At 45.2% G+C, this 18,260-nt stretch overlaps 1 protein-coding gene across 1 annotated transcript in view; it reads right to left on the bottom strand.

Moving 5' to 3' along the window:
- plxna2 (plexin A2) overlaps positions 1–18,260 on the bottom strand; it is a 281,673-nt gene that overhangs the window by 88,470 nt on the left and 174,943 nt on the right. Inside the window, exons 10-12 of the mRNA XM_080732455.1 lie at positions 9,712–9,912; positions 5,871–5,967; positions 5,005–5,204 (exon numbers count right to left, since the gene is read on the bottom strand). Coding sequence (XP_080588581.1) covers positions 5,005–5,204; positions 5,871–5,967; positions 9,712–9,912 — 498 coding nt within the window. The remainder of the gene's footprint in view (positions 1–5,004; positions 5,205–5,870; positions 5,968–9,711; positions 9,913–18,260) is intronic.

The raw sequence follows: 18,260 nt of genomic DNA, 5'->3' as shown, positions 1-18,260 counted from the left end.
GCTACTATTCCATTCTGCTGTTCACGTCATGAACTATATCAATATTCATACACTGCATTAGAACAGTAATGCTATGGTTAAAAAATGACGTGTGTCGCTGTCCATCATCGGTGGTGCTGAAGCATTCACCAATTGATGCATATACTGTAGGGCCGACATTATATGCAGATGTTGGCATCGGTGAAATTTCTGCTCTCTCTCTCTCTCTCTCTCTCTGTCTCCCTCTCTCTCTCTCTCTCTCTCTCTCTCTCTCCCTCTCTCTCTCTCTCTCTCTCTCTCTCTCTCTCTCTCTGAACATGTTGGGAGTGCATGTTGGGAGCACATATTGTATAAACATAACACAGTATGGCTCTGCCGCCCATCAGAACATAATAGGCCTACATTAAACATATGATATAATAATAGGCTGAATGAAATAGGCTTTTTTTTTTTTTTGGGTTCGGTTGTTTAATATAACTAGCCCTTATAAAGATATGAGCTCCAAAATGATGTGCAGTGTGTGGGTTATGGGATGTGCACTGTGCACACAGTATATGAGGGATGGAAAGTAACTTTAACTGGTGCTTGCATGATGTAGGAGCATCAATGTAAGAAACCTGTTTCGTTTAATGGCTACAGAGATACTTTTTTTTTTATGTGCGTCGGCAGAAAGTTTTGCTTGGCTGAACAACATTTTGTCTCGCCTTCCATTGGCTGGTTCTGAATGGAGGATATAAGCTCACACGGGTCGTTCAGGGTTACGGCAGTGAGGAGAGCTCAGTCGTACTGCGTCTCTTTTACTGACAAGTCCATCATCCCAGAGGTTTTCAAAGTGACAGCCGTATACATTTTTGAATGAAACAGAGGGAGAGAGGAACTACTTTTTAGAGGCAACAGTCACTCCAGTTGTGAGTGAGTGAGTGAGTGAAGGCAGGGGCGTCACAAGGGGTAGGAAAGTGGGACTGAGTTACTGGGGCCCAAGGTGTAGGGGCCCTAATAACTTTATCTATTGAAAAATAGCAGATATACAAGCTCACAGCGCGGCACCGAGTGCCGCGCTGCGAGCTTGTAGATCTGCTATTTTTGAAAAGTTGTGAAAATCTATCTGTGAATATATGTATTTTTTAAGCAAATTCTGCTTCTGGGGGTCCCTGGAACTAAATATTTTGAGATCGGGGTCCGTGGCCAAATACATATCATCTTGGGGGTCCTTGACATAGGTTTCTTACACACATTTTCACGATTTTTCAAAAATAGCAGATATACAAGCTCACAGCGCGGCACCGAGTGCCGCGCTGTGAGCTTGTATATCTGCTATTTTTCAATAGTTAACATTCTTGGGGGGTGAATCCTTGTACCCAGGGCCCAGAATTTGGTGTGACGCCCCTGAGTGAAGGCGTGCATGCGTTCGTGAGAAAGAGAGAATGAAAAAGAGAGAGACAGCCACAGTCACGTACTCAATCGCTGCAATGGCCTGCCATACAGTAACTCATGAAAGGAGCCATGGCCAAAGTCCACTGAGCGAGAATTTCCCAGTATTCCTTTCATATGCCCACACGACTCCCCGGCTTCAATTGATGTCGCTCCCTTCGTTGTTAGCGGGGGCTTACATCTCTTCAATATTAATGGCCCGTGGTAGGAGGCACCGTGGCACTTAATAGAAACATTAATTATTCAAAAGGCACATCTTCTGGCGGGGCGCGTCTACTAATGTGCTAGTATGTATACAAATCAGCTCATGATGGGGGCTTTAGGCGCACACAGAAAACACAAATTTAGTGATAAATTCAGTCCACTGGGGGAAGGGGGTGGGGTAAGGGTTGTGTAGTTCTTAAAGAAACTGCAATCACTGAGGGGTGGGGTGAGGGTGAGGGCCAGGAGGGATCAACAAGGATAACTTGATGCTGTGTGGAGAGAGGAGAGACATTGGGAGCGACTCATCGCACTCATCTTCTCCTCTGCTTTCTAGCATTCAACCGCTTCCTGACAATCCCTTTGTCCTCTCCCTCCAAACTCAAAACTCCCTTGACCTCGACACCGCACACTCTCTGACCCTCCCCGGTTTTCCATTTCAACATTTTCCCCAAAACAAATCTCTACGCCTCTCTCTCTCTTCAGTTTTTTCCTGTTCTTCACCTCTCTCTAAATCTGTGCTAGACTCCTCAGAGGACCTACGGATGAAAGGGAGGATGTTTGCTGACTTAGGCGGAGTTAATGCAGTTGTCCACAGTCCCTGCTAAACAAACAAGTAGAAAAATGTTTTTCCTTTCTTTTGAAAGAAACAAAAAGGCCTCCCCCAACCTGTCCTCGCTCCGTTTCACAGTTTCACTGTTTGTTTTTGCCACCACTAAATCATTCCATTTCAGTTTTGTTGTTTTTTTGTGCTGTCTTGCCGTCTGTTTTTGTAGTGTGACTGATGAAGGTCTGGGTTGGAGGTGGCCTTGGTAATCACATACTGTGCTCACAACACTAATGAAAACAGCCAGCTGAATGAGATATGTCCCACCGGATGGTAATGGGCACCCTGCACACATGCACACACACGTGCACACATACACATGCACGTTATGTGGACACACGCACAGTATGTGGACGCGCACACCCTCGCCCCCACAAATGCCAGACTAGCTGAAAGTGTAATGGAAGATCCTAACTTCATTTACCAGGATGACTCAGTACACACACACACACACACACACACACACACACACACACACACACACACACACACACACACACACACACACACACACACACACACACACACACACACACAAACAAACAAACACACACGCGCGCGCACGCACATGCACACACAGGGCTGAACAAGGGCAGGTAGAGGGAGAAAGAGAAAGTGGGAGAGAGTGAGTGAGACAGAGAGGCAAACAAGAGACAGACGAAGGGAGAGATCAGCAATGGCTTGTCATCTTAACCCCCCCCCTGCTCAATTATCAGTGTACAATACAGGTTATGTCAATTAACCAAGTCGTTAAATTCAGTTTTTAATTGGCCAGAGTTTGATGTGAGGGAGCGGCAGGAGGAAGAGTAGACAAATGAATCAATGCGGAGCCAGTAAGGTCTGCGGTGGGTTAAACACAATGCAGCGGTGCGTTACCAAAGCTAATTAAACAGTGGTTCCTGGCCTGACTCCCCTGTGACAGTGGACCAACCAAGCTCTGCCCGGAATTCAGCCTTGGTAAGCAAAGAGCCCCGATTACGGGAAAACAAATAAGCACATCCGGGTCACGACCCCTGTACGGTTGGGGGAGTTCGGCGCTACAGCGGCTGGTGCCTGGGACTTGGGGGGGGGGGGGGGGGGGGGGGGGTTGGCGGTGGTGTTGATAGAGGCGATCAATAAAGCCACACACACCTTCTGTCGTTGCGTGTGAATGGCCACATGAATCCTGCTGGCTGTACAGCAGATCTACCAGAAAGCCTGATTCATATGCCGGTGAGCTTATATATCTGTTATTTTCAGGGCGTGACACAGCACACAACCTAGTATAAATCAGACATTATTTAATAAAGAGTGGCTGCTTCCTCCGTCATACATATGGCGTCCTGTCTAAATGTGCCTGGTGCCAAAGTTTGTTTCAACGCGCTGGGATAACCTTGCGAGGTTATAAAGCATTAAAATCTACGGGCGGGCATCTGTGCACGGCGCACCCTGCCTCAAAGAGCAGGCAAATGTCAGGGAGACATAGCACCTTAAAGCGGAATATGTCTGCACTGGTGTGCGTGTGTGTGAGTGTGTGTGCGTGTATGTGAGTGTGTGTGTGTGTGTGTGCGTGTGTGTCAAGGCACTTGCCCTTGCACGATCTCCGAGCGGTGAGACGAATCCTCGCAATGCATAACGAATGCATGCACGCACGCACGCAAACGCACGAACACACACACACCTACGCACTCTCTGACACACACAGTGACACAAACACCAGATGCTCCACCACATGGAGACGGAGAAATAGAGAGAGCGACAGAGAGGAGGAGAGAGAGACGGAGAGAGACCATGTACAGATCTGCAGGCATTAAGTAGGGCCAGCGCCCTGGGGAGCTTCCTGCAGGCTCATTCTCATTCATCCTGGGTCCAGAGGAAAGCAGAGGAGAGAGTGGAATAGCCTTCCTTCCTTCCAATGCAAAGCCTCTCAATGCAAATCAGACCTTCCACTGTCGAGGGCTCAACTTGACTATGGAGAGTGCTGCCGTTATCAACCAAAGAAATGCGACTATAATAACTGTTGAAAAGATGTGAGGATCAGGCATATGCACTTCATCAGATAAAGTGGTTTCTCATCAACTTCTCACCAGCATCAATATCATCACAGCTTTTGAAGTAACAGGACTATATATATACTACACACACACGCACGCGCACGCGCACACACACACACACACACACACACACACACACACACACACACACACACACACACACACACACAATTATTTTAAATGAACAACTTGAACCCTCGCATCCCTATTCCGAGGAGAACTTTAGACAAAAATAGCAAATCTACAAGCGCTGCGAGGCATTGCGAGCTTGTAGATCAGCTATTTTCGGCAAATAGGTTTGCTGTAGAGGTAAAAAAGAGCAGACCAAGTACATAGTGAAAGGTCAGGTTTACAAAATATCGACGATTTAAGTGGTTAAATGTCTGAAAATACACATTAATATGAATCCAACATACTGATGACAGTGCTGTCAAACAAGTCTATTGAATCTATCTATGAAATTGAAAGATCTATGAAAAATCTGCATCACACATTTATACAACATGTAGAGGGGGTCCCTGCTTCATCTCTCTCTCAGCTAAGGGGTCCTTGGCCTGAAAACGTTGAAGACCCCTGTCCTATGACATCACAGCTTATTATCCATTTAAAACCTATTGTAAGAGCTAGGTTCTTGGATTCCAATAATCGTCAAAGCCCGCTGATGCCATTTTCGCCGGTGTTCCGACCCAGAATATGGATGCTAGGGTTCAAGTTGGGGCAGGCAGGGGGAGGTTCATAATATGGCATACCGACCTCAGTGATGCGTGGGTTGGTGCACTTGACGTTCTTGCTGGACAGGTCCAGCCAGCGGGTGGTGTAGGGGTTGATGGGTGGGCAGTGGTGGCGCAGGGTACAGCGGCCCTCACCACTGCACCAGCCACACTGGAACTTCCTCTGAGCCTTCAGACACATCCCACAGCTGTCCCGCTGCGCCGCGCACTTGTACAGATGCACTGTGGGATACAAGAAGCGCACACACGCGCGCACACACAAACACACACACACACACACACACACACACACACACACACACACACACACACACACACACACACACACACACACACACACACACACACACACACACACACACACAGTGAGTAGGCAGAGAAATAAAGGTCTATTCAAAATCACAAATGTTTGTGTGGGGCTTTCATTCATGTATTTATTTGTTCCTAGGAAGACAGACAGGAGGTGCAGAATATAAGCATCTCTGCAGGCTACTTCTGCATTCCGTTTTTTGTTTTTTTAAGACATCTGTATTTTTCACATGTGTTTTGTTTCAGCAGAAAGGGAATAAAATATAGACACTGTCTTGAAAGCAGCTAAAAAAAGACCATATTTGAGAGCAAGGAGGGAGCGAACGAGACAGAGAGACCAATATACACCCTCTACACACCTCTACACACACACGCGCATGCACGCACACACACACGCGCACACGCGCACACACACACACACACACACACACACACACACACACACACACACACACACACACACACACACACACACACACGCACGCACGCACACACACACACACACAGAGAGAGGGAGATATGTCCATCTGTTTCCTATTTTGCCAGGTGCGTGCTGTCAGCAGCATCTTGTCTCCTTACCTTGGATATTCTCTGGGTTATCAATAATGAAGTTGCCGTTCCACACCACCGAGAAATCCACTGGCAGTTCACTGATTTTCATGCCCTCGTACAGATACTGGAGACCAGAGAGAGAGAGAGAGAGAGAGAGAGAGAGAGAGAGAGAGGGGTGTGGAGGATAACGGGGGGACAGAAAACAGCGGGGAGAATTTCAATAGGAGGGCCATTAGAAGATTCTTTGATGACATTGCCCTGACGTTACATCACCCCCTTGTCTTCGTCACAGCGTTACAGACAAAGCACCCCGACACATTCATCATTGTCATGGAGATTAATAACCATGTTAAAAATCTTCCCTAAACCCTGGCAAACTTCACCCAGTGAGTTATAATATGCGGCATCTGACCACAACCTAATTAGGCTTGTACAAACACAAAGGCCTGTTGTCAGGAGGCAGACCGTTCCAACAGTGCTCTGAGGAAGTTGAGGAGGAATTGAGGAAGTGCAACAGGGTGCCAACGACACACTAGGGTTAGGTTAGAACAGGGGTCTTCAACAGGGGGTCCGGGACCCCTAGGGGTTCCTCAGAGTTACTACAAGGGGGCCACCAAATCCTTGTGTGATAAGATAATTATTTTTAAATTAACAACTTGAACCCTCGCATCCCTATTCCAAGGACAACTTTAGCCAAAAATAGCAGATCTACAAGCTTTCAACGCCTCGCAGAGAGAGCTTGTAGATCGGCTATTTTCGGCAAACAGGTTTGATGTAGAGGTAAAAAAGAGCAGACCAAGTACATAGTGAAAGGTCAAGTTTACAAAATATCGAAATACACATTAACATGAATCCAACATAGAATGATGACAGTGCTGTCAAACAAGTCTATGAATCTATCTATGAAATCAATGAAAATCTCCATCACATATTTATACAATATGTAGTGGGGGTCCGTGCTTCATCTCTCTCTCAGCTAAGGGTCCTTGGCCTGAAAACATTGAAGACCCTTGGGTTAGAAGAAAGACACACACACACACACACACACACACACACACACACACACACACACACACACACACACACACACACACACACACACACACACACACACATATACACCAGTAAGACTCCCTAATCGGGAGATAAGCGACCGTTGGTCGCTTATCTCCACACACTGCTGACATCAGTATGACATCACACCGTACACAAATGACCTTTATATAAGACCGGCATTGTCTGACCTCACAAGCCCCATATTTGGACACGAACAACATATAACTCCATATGTTAAACAGTTGGTTGCTAGGGTAAAAAACATGGTTGCTATGGTAAACAGCTGGTTGCTAGGGTAAACAGTTGGTTGCTAGGGTAAAAAACATGGTTGCTATGGTAAACAGTTGGTTGCTAAGGTAAAAAAAAACATGGTTGCTATGGTAAACAGTTGGTTGCTAGGGTAAAAAAATGGTTGCTATGGTAAACAGTTGGTTGCTAGGGTAAAAAAACATGGTTGCTATGGTAAACAGTTGGTTGCTAGGGTAAACAGTTGGTTGCTAGGGTAAAACCATGGTTGCTAAGGTGGTTGCTAACGTACACTAACAGACCAGCAACAACAGACTGTTGCCACAGCAACGTACACAAAGGTTTGTGTACACTAACAGACCAGCAACAACAGACTGTTGCCACAGCAACGTACACAAAGGTTTGTGTACACATCACACTGCTGACATCAGATGTCATACTGATGTCAGCAGTGTGATGTCATACTGATGCGGAGATATGAGCAGGGCAAAGGTGTGACGTGTGACGTGACGGACGGCCGGTGGAGGTTTTGATACTAAACTGCGACCTTACGGTCGCAATAATACATAATTTGTACTGAATTGTGGATAGTCATTTATTCATTCATATACTTGGCATTACCTCCCCTGTGTTTCATTCTCGCTGCTGTTGCTGCTATGAGTCTGACACCTGAATTTCCCTCTGGAGATCAATAAAGGTTTATTTTGTCTTTTGACAGGCCTGATATGGTGAGAGCTGAGGGTGGAGGCTTGGATTTACCTTCCATCCTCCGGCCTCTTGCCCTGTCGTCCTCGATTGTCTCTACGCCCTTAGCTGCCGGCTTGTGTTGTGTTGTGTGTGTGTGTGTGTGTGTGTGTGTGTGTGTGTGTGTGTGTGTGTGTGTGTGTGTGTGTGTGTGTGTGTGTGTGTGTGTGTGTGCACGTCCATAGGGAATATGTTGCAGTTTGTGTGTGCTTGCCTTGAGGGCAAAACCTAGCTGCAGACTTCAGCAGTGTAATTACCTGAGCTGGTTGTAGTGTCTCCACTGACTGACTGACTGACTGACTGACTGACTGACTGAATGACACACACGCGCGCACACACACACACACACACACACACACACACACACACACACACACACACACACACGCACACACACACACACACACACACACACACACACACACACACACACACACACACACTATTGACGGTGGAGCAGGCTATCCACAAACACTAATAGCATGTCCTATACCCACTCCCAGGAGGGGACACAGGTGACTTCTGCAAGGGTTTCTGATGAACAGAGTAGACGAGTCAGGGAACAATGTGCAATATGAAGAATGAGCAAGGAAAACTGTATGCAACATAGTGAATGCAAATAGTGAGGTACAGTGGTTTCGTGTGGACCCCAGGAAGACTAGTCACTGTGGCAGCGGAAGCTAATGGGGATCTGAATGAAGAATAAAGTAGATTTCATAAGGAACTGAAATTACTTGAATCCAACGGCTTCTTTGAGAATCAAACAAACCACTGCGTGCTTTGGAAAATGGTCAGTAGTAAAGTCAAGTTTACTGCTAGTTATAGTCAATAGACTACATGCTTAGTAGCATTATAATTTATCCTTTTGAAAAAAAAGGAATACATAAACTAACACCAGGGTTCTCACACATTTTTACTAATTAATTTCCAAAACTTTTCCAAAACCTTTCCAGAATATTTAACCCAATTTCCAGGACTATATAACAATAATTCAGCTCAATAACAAGTCGCTTACTCCTATGCGCAATGCCCAAAGACAGGTAGTGTATGCCAGTGGTTCTCAACCCTTTCAGGCTGTGACCCCCGAAATAATCATATTTTAACTGGGGACCCGACACCCTGACAAGCACTAAGTTGAGGAATTTTGTATAACACGTTTCTATTGTGAAAATAGCAGATCTACATGCTCACAACGCCTCGCGTTGCAAGGCGTTGTGAGCATGTAGATCTGCTATTTTCACAATGTCTGCCTCTAATATTTGACAATTTGGCCAATGTTTAATTTGTAATTTCAGAGGTATTAACAAAATCAATAACCAAAGACAATGCATAGCTATTTTTCTCCAGGACCTTCCAGGACCCTTGATCAATTCACCCTTTGTTAGCCTCCTGGTTGGTCCCTGACTGACCAACCAGCAGGCTCTATCTGCCTTGTCCCGCCCTGGTTCCGCCTTTTTTATGTTGAATTAGCTAAAACATACTTTTTGGAGAAATAAAAACATTTAAAAACATGCTGATTCACTATGCTGCCACTGAGCAGCTCCAATTGACTGAAACAAAGTTTGAAATTAGAATTGAGCACACAGAATAACAATATGAAGCAACTGAATTAACATGGCAGTGGATGGAATGTCCCACTGAATGTCCCTCCAAGTCAAAGCAACCAATGGGTGTGGAGAGGGGCAGGACAATGGGCGGGACTTGACAAAGGGTGAATTCCAAAATGTTTCAAGGAATTTCATGACCGTGAGAAACCCTGTAACACTGAGGATGTTAGACTAGGATTCTGGTCACCGATTCAGATTGTGCTCATCTGACCTACCGAACTGTTCTGGCACTGAACACTGGAGCTGTTGAAGCGCAGGGCGGTGACTCTGTGGCTCACTCCCTGGATGTGGAGGACGCACTCGTAGCCCCGCTGACCGGACTGGGGCTGCGGAAGGTTCTTGGCCTTCAGGGTGATGGGTTTCACCTCCCCCGCAGGGATAAGGATCTCCCCTGAGCGCACCAGCTGGGGACAGTCCTGGAGTAGAGGAGGAGGAAGAAGACAGGGAGAGAGACGAAGGTTAAGAGTGAGCGAGCGAGCACACAAATAAGCAACGAATAAAATGTATGTTTTAGGTCAGCAGAAACAAAACAATGAATGACGTCTCACAAAGAGCCATCATTCAAAGGGGAATGGCTTTTATTTGGGCCGAAGTCAGTGTATGCTAAAAGAGAATCCATGGTTGATGCAACTATGTCTCTGTTTCAGTTTCAATGAAGCTCTCTCTCCCTTGTGGCTGGGAACAGCCAGAGAGACAGAAGGCTCCCCTTGATAATTTAAATCCATCCTGGAGTTGAGGACAGACTGACGTTGACACTAACAAGGGTTTTATAAGGTTTGGAGTTCATTACAGTTGGCACTACAGCTCCATAAAAGCTCCATAAAAGCTCAAACAAAACCTTTTATACACCCTTAAAATCTAGCTCCAATTCATTGTGGGCAGAACAACTCCATGCTTTGTCACTTGATGTACGTTAAATGTTAAGGCCTAGGTTTCTGTTTATTTCTTTCTTGTATTGGGAGGTCATTTGTTAAGGTTTCTGCTGTATATAATGTGTTGTGCGTGTGTGAATCTCTGTCTGGGCTTTATTTACCCATTGAATAGAAATGCCTCACTGAAAAAAAATATGTACTGTTTATATCTTTTACAAGAATGTCCTGTCCAGGCTGCAACACATTAAAACATGATTGCAGACAAATATAAAACAAGTTTCATTAAAAGTTAAAGATAAAACAGGATCAGCATAACATACGTTAACTCAAAAAACAAAGCCTGATTGGTCTGCCTCCCATTTCCTCAACAACATCTAACAATACTAGTTCAGCAAGATTTAAATCCATTTGTAATGTGTTCCAAGCTGTGGGAGTGGCATGCATAAAAACATTTTTTACCAGTTCCGTATGGGCTTTTAGGACAGCACTTTAACCCTGGCATCCCTAATTTGGTCAAGTCATTATAGACAAAGGTTTTAAAACATTTTCAAACTAATATAAAAAATAGCTAAAATGACTATGTGTCATTAGTTTGTAGTTTGGCTATATTTGCTATTTTTGAAATAAGACTCAAGGGGTTAATAAAAGTACTGGGAGTGTTTTTAATAACTTTAAATCTTTCAAATTGCTATAATTGGATATGTACTGTGTAGGATGGAAAGTAAAGCTACTGTAGGATTGCGTTATAAACAAAGGTATGCAGTGTATAAGACTATGGGTGGAAAAAGCAAGCCAACCAACTTGATCATACGGAGTGTGTGTGTGTGTGTGTGTGTGTGTGTGTGTGTGTGTGTGTGTGTGTGTGTGTGTGTGTGTGTGTGTGTGTGTGTGTGTGTGTGTGTGTGTGTGTGTTGACATGTTTCCATAAACGTATTCGAATATAGGAAGCGAATTATCAGAAATGCACATTAAGACAAAGCGAAATGTTTCCATTTACAGGTGTCATTCGGATTAGCGACGGTCGCATGAGCCGACTCAGCACCTCTGCGCAGTCCAGATGAACACAGCGAAGCTCTCCCTACCTCCTTGCCCACCACTGGTTCTGTCAGAGGTTGTCTTTGCACAACAGTCTGTAAAGAGCTACAGCTGGCACGTTGTGAAAACGGGAGAAATTTACACACGGTCCGTCCATGTCACTCCGTGTGTAACAACCGGTTTGATTTGTGGGCTAACGCTATACAATGGACGTTAAGCGGCAGGGGAAAGTGTTAACTTGGAGAACGCTGGACCAGAACGTCATAATTTATTTGCATTTATTGGCTGACCCGTTTCCATTCAATAATGCGCATTTAGTTTTTTCGATAAAGCCTCAAAATCCACCTCCTCCAAGCGCATAAAAGTTTTTGGGGATAATGAAAGTTTATTCAAATTTTGAAGTGTTTCCATAAAAAGATTTATGCGCAAAAGTCTTAATGCGCATTAGGAGGCTTTATGGAAACACCACTTATGTGTTAACATGGAAAGTGGCAATGCAGTCTTAGTGTCCTCTTAGATAGCCAAGTAAATCAACGTGTTACTTTACACTTTCCATGGGCAGTAAATACACCACCTCCTGAGTCCTAACCACTTGCACACCCACATACACACTCACACACAAACACTGCAGAGTCATGAGTGTTAATTTAACGGGGGTGTACATTTCTTTTAATTAACACCTCAGGATGCAGTGTAACAAAACACATGAACACATGAAGAAGCACCCCCCCCCCCCCCCACACACACACACACACAGACACACACACACACACACACACACACACACACGCTAGTACTTCTCATAGAGAGCTTGATTGACTTGGTGATGATGATCCGATGTCATTGTTAAGACTTTCAAACTCAGAACTCCTCACATAATAGACTGTTAATTGCTACTGAGGCGAAACAAGTGAGTTCTGAAAAAGAAATGGCAAATACAGAAATAGAAGCACTTAGAGAGCTGTTGAAGACATGCCCTGAGGCACACACACGCGCACGCACACACACGCGCACGCACGCACGCACACACACACACACACACACACACACACACACACACACACACACACACACACACACACACACACACACACACACACACACACACACACACACACACTATCGAGCGCAAATCGTGCCACATGGACGTTGCTACACTCGCGCGCACGCATTCGATTTTATCTGTGTTGTACTGAACGCATGAACGTCTCCTGTCATTTTCAAATGGCTTTTGAATCATAACGCGCAAACGTCGCCGTCACGCGTCCCCGTGTGCCTTCTCTTTTGTGCCTCACAGGGGAACGCGAGGTCGCGTAGTGTTAGGCGTTTGTGGCGAACGCATGTGTTAACGCACGCATACATCTAATGGCCATGTGGCCATCATGCGTGAGACGACACGGTCAAATGCAGCGCCGCCATGAACTGTACGCGTGATTGACTTGTTGCTCTGCTCTGGAACGCACGTGTGAGATGTGTGCCACCCATTTGATTCTCAGCGCTAAACCTGCGTGTGTGTGTGTAGACGTGTATATCAAATAAAACATCCAGACGTTCATGCGAGCATGCGTTGGTCTGTCTCCACTCTCCACTGTGGGCTGCATGCTCTCTGTGCTCCTTGGCTGACGTAGCAAATTTGCTTTATATAGGCCTATTTGAATTGGGATAAAATACAGACCCTCAAGGACCACCGGTGGTCCTTTGGTGAGTTGGTGGTCCTGGTGGTCCCCCCCCCAAGGACCACCGTTGGCCAAGGACCACCATTGGTCCTTGGGGGAAGTTCCAAGTGGTCCACAGCTAAATTATGGAGAGTTGTTAACCAAATGGATCTTTTAAATCTTTAGAGTATAAAGTGAAACCAAATAGATTTCGTTTCATTTTCTGGAAACACCCCGCCATTCCGAATATATTATTTATTATTATTTGGGCGATGATGTGATGTTGAAATGTAACTTTCAGATCAGCGCATGCATGAGTCACGGCCTTGCGCCCTGCTGGTTGGGACTAATATATTAAGTAGAAGTGTGTTGTGTTTATGGACTAAAATAACAGATGCTGGTTATTTTATTTGTTTTGCCCATTTTTATATTTGCATTTTAACCAAATGTTTTAATCCTTGACTGATTGAGACTATACATATTTCGTTAATTTATTTATATTTATTTATTTATTTATTTATTTATTTAACTGTTTTTGTTTTGTTTGGTGTTCCTAAGTTGAGCCCTTCGGAATGGCTGCCTTCTGGTTAAGTTGTCAGTTAAATTGCTTTATTTATTATTTGTTTAGTTCTGTTCAGTTATGTTGTGTTTAGACCTTTATTTCGTTATTTGTTTGTTTTGTTGTTAACTTCAGCTCTGAGCAGCGGCCTGGCCTGCCGGGCTCAATTTGTCACGCACATGTCGGGCTTTGGGCTGGGTCGGGCTTGAGAAAAATAAATAAAGAAAAAAATTGGCAAGATCTCTAGATCTGTGCTTTGCATCCCGGCCAGCAGCAGTTCCAGTGAACGGGTTTTCAGCGCTGCGGGCAGAACCATCTCCGAGCGAAGGACATCGTTGAACGATTTTCTTCATCACAATTTATAAGATCGGTGAGTACAGCCTAGCCTTTAACTGTTGGCAATATATACCCAATGGCCAACGTAGAATGTAGTCATCTTGGTCTCTTGTGATCTTATCATTTATTTATAAATGTATTTTATTTAATTTCAGCTGCTTGCTGTCTGATTGGATTATTCGCCGGTGCGGCCTCCCGGCGCGGCCTTGCGCCCAGCGCTGGATTTTTGGGACTATTAAACTGAACGAATAAGTGTTGATTCATACAAAGAAAAGTGCTGTGTTACGGACTAAAATAACAAATGCTGTTTATTTTATTTGTTTAGCCTATTTACATACTTTAATTTAACCAGGGAATGGGAATGTTTCGTTGCTTGACTGATTAAGGCTATTCATTCTAATATTTTATACACATACTTAACTTGAGATTGTTTATTTTAATTGCACAAATGTCGCACAACGCAAACTCAAAGGATTGTTCATTGTTAAATTGTCCTCGGGAGTCGGGACCTGTTTCACAATTGAATAAAGACAGTTGGAAAGGGGTATCATGTCTCTGTTCTTCACCAATATTTAAAATGTAATGAAAACAAAAGGCCGCCGCTACACGCACTCTGCAATTAAGCTTGTTTAGAAAAATGTCGGTCTTCGGGCCGGGCCGGTCTCCAATTGTCAATTATGTATCGGGCTTTGGGTTAGGGTTAGGTTACATTAGATTTCTGACCATTCTGGCCGCCTCCTCCCCTCATTGATTTAATTTCTGATCACCCCTCCCTCCATCGCACATAGTGTATTATTTGTGAGGAGTTGCTCACATTTAGATGAAAGGAAAGTGCTTCTGGAGTCACTTGTATATCATATATAGGCTATAGGCTAATATAATATAGGCCGATGTGTGGGTCTCTCGCCCTAGCTCGCGCGCGCTGCTCTCTGTGCCAAATCATGTCCAAATGGAGACGCTTTTGCGCAGCGAGTGAGCCAGCGGAGGGCAAGACGAGGGGCAGAGAGAGAGAGAGAGAGAGAGAGAGAGAGAGAGAGAGAGACGTTGCCCTCTTCGTAGATATTAATATCTTGCTAAAGTATTTTCTGTCTGGTTTATTGCTGGTAGATTTTGCGAGACTCTCCCGCCGCCGCTGGTTTTATTTTTTGATTGCCCGTTTACGAACGTTGACCGCTGATAAATAGGCTAATGCGGCGCTTGCGGGGGTCCTGCGGTTACACACAGGGAGATGGAGGAGGCATTATTATGCAGCTTGGATACATTCATGTCCCTGGACAGACGTGCACGGACGATTCCTTGTTTCGGATGACAAAGTGCAGTGCGAGCGCAAACGTATCAATTAAATATGCAAGAATGTGGCAACTTCACCCCTCCCATTCGCACGACTAAACCGAATTATATTATGAGAATGTGGCCTCACCATTTAGGCCTACTGCTAATCTGCATAGATTCTCTGCCATTCCGCCATTTTTTTTGTACCATGCATGTTCCAAGCTCCTCCATGCTCCGGTTTAGATAACTACTGTACAACGCATTTGCCCTTCGCAATAGGGCCAGGTCTGTCTGTCTGTCTGTCTGTCTGTCTGTCTGTCTGTCTGTCTGTCTGTCTGTCTGTCTGTCTGTCTGTCACGCAGCAATGCATGCATGCGCTCAGCGGAGAGGCAGCCCCTTGCCTAGTTAGTAAAGCCTGGTGTGCGAGGTTACCTAGTTAGTAGTATAGTAATAAGGGTAATAATAACCCCTCCCCCTCTCTCTCTTTCCTTTAGTTATCTTGTTATAGGCATATAGGCATAAAACGTACGGCTAAAGTGGATCAATGGATGTTTTATAATATAATAGGCCTAATCATATCTTTTAATTACCTCAACATTTTACTTGAGTATACAGTATAAGTAAATCTACTTAGTTACTTTGCCCCACTGCGCCCAGTGAGAGCAGAGAGAGAGAGAGAGAGAGAGAGAGAGAGAGAGAGAGAGAGAGAGAGAGAGAGAGATCTCGGCAAGCGCCGAGGTCCATTTGGTTACCAACTGTCCAACTCCATCATTAATAAGCTGGGGATTGTGGACCACCTCAAGCCTCAAGGACCACTGGTGGTATTTGAAGCAGATGATCAGATCGTGCAAAACTCGGAATACCCCGAAACGCTTTGCGTGGTGTCACAGGCGAGAGAGATGAAGCAGGGATCCCCACAACCTTCATAGATTCCATATAGTTTCATTGTTTGACAGCACAATCACTTTTTTTGCGCAGCCTCCTCGCCAGCATGGTGCTTTAAAACGGCGAAATTAAACAAATATAGGCCTATTCGCTATATAAATATTTTGTTCGTGGGCCTGTGTTTCGCCGTTAATAGTTCTCCTTGGCTTTATTTATTTTTTCCTATAGGCCTACGCCAATGTAATGTGCACAGGAGTATTTTAGTTGCACAAAAAACAACCGCTCGCCCAGAACGAACCAACGGCGCAGTACAAAACCAAGGCAGGCAGGGTCCATTTGGTTTCATTTTACGCTCTCAAGAGTTAAGGGTCTATAGTTCCGTTTGGTTACTCTCCATATTTTAACTGGAGATCACCTGCATGGAAACCCTAACCCCTCAAGGACCAACACAGCACTGGTGGTCCCCGGACCACTGGTTGAGACCCACTGCTGTAGACTCAATATACTGTAATCATATCGAACAAAAATAAATACCCTATGAATTCAATGAAATGTCGGCTTGACAAGTGTAACGCTGACACTGCATGTGTAATGGATGTGTAATGAATGGATGGATGAAATAATAAAATGTACTTTTCATCATGTCTGTTGCTAAGGTATGGCAACATGACTGGTGTCTTGCACGCACGCGAGGGCGCGCGTGCAAGACACCAGTCATGTTGCCATACCTTAGCTTTTGCTGAACTGACGCCACTGGTAAACCCCGACTCTGCAGGGTCTCCAGCGAACAAGACAGCGCTGATTTGGGACAAGCGCTAGAGCTGCAGGCAGCTCGCCCCGTGTTGCGTATCTATAGCAGATATACAAGCTCATAGCGTGGCGAATTGCGACGAGTTGTGAGCTTGTAGCTCTGATATTTTCAACGCGCGTCACCATCGTACGACGAATAGGCTGATTTTAACAGCGCACAGCACAGAAGAAGCAGCCCGCAGCACGCTCACCCTTCGGGATTTAAACCATGCTGACAGATCATGATACAAAAATGATGATGTTGTTTTAATGGTTGTAGCCTACTACTTTAACCAAATAATAATAAGAATAATAGGCTTAAATCTGATAAAATAGCCTAAAGGGAGCCAAATGATATAAGGGAGACATTTTCCCAGCCGGTCACAGTGTCCGGTGGACTTTATAATTACCGGCCAATTAAACATTTTAACGGTGGCACAACGTATGCTTCGCCAATATCTTTATATATACAGACAGACAGACAGACAGACAGACAGACAGACAGACAGACAGACAGACAGACACCTGGCACCCCCTCAAGAACCACTGGGGGGCCCCGGACCACTGGTTGAAATCCACTGTCAGAAAGAAAGTAATGACGTGCTGCCGTGTATATCACCGAGAAAAAAAAAAAAAAAGTAGGCCTATACCTCTGCCCTCATGAAAGTCAGGCAAGACTGACGTTAACCTTTATTTTATTTAGAACATAAGATGAAACCAAATGGACCCTTGTGTTCATGAATGAGTTAGAGCTTAAAATGAATAGGCTACAACACCTTACAAAAGGATCCGAAGTGTAGTGGAGTAGAAGGAAAGTAGGCTACTGGTAATTGGACTCATCTTTTTACTGTGAAAATCAGACAACTGTTTCTGCCTAAAACAACGTCACAAGAGTGCAGTGAGCAGCAGCAGAACCAGGGCATGCAGTCACACACTTGTCGGCTGGAGTGCATAGGCCTACTGAGGCAGCAGCCTGCACACAAGAGCTTAGAATTTCAGCCCGAGCCCGACGGGACCCGACGGGTCGGCGCGGCGCGGGCCGGGCCGGGCTCAATTTGTCACGCACATGTCGGGCTTTGGGCTGGGTCGGGCTTGAGGGGAAAAAAAAAAAATACAAATATATGTGCCTGTTGCACCAAGACCAGATGGAGAGGATGAGGATGCTGCTGCTGCCGCTCCTCCGGCCCAAAATGCAGACAACGAGTTTGCAGAGTGGCAAAATGAGCACAGAGCTGACGAGGGAGAGGACGAGGTTGACGAGGTGTCTCTGTCTCTGAGCGAGCGCCCTGCGGCGGTGGGGCCTCCCGGCGCGGCCTTGCGCCCAGCGCTGGATTTTTGGGACTATTAAACTGAACGAATAA

Source organism: Nannobrachium achirus, assembly GCF_963921795.1.
Source record: "Nannobrachium achirus genome assembly, chromosome: 9".
NCBI classification, from domain to species: domain Eukaryota; kingdom Metazoa; phylum Chordata; class Actinopteri; order Myctophiformes; family Myctophidae; genus Nannobrachium; species Nannobrachium achirus.
This window is presented reverse-complemented; position numbering and strand designations above follow the sequence as displayed.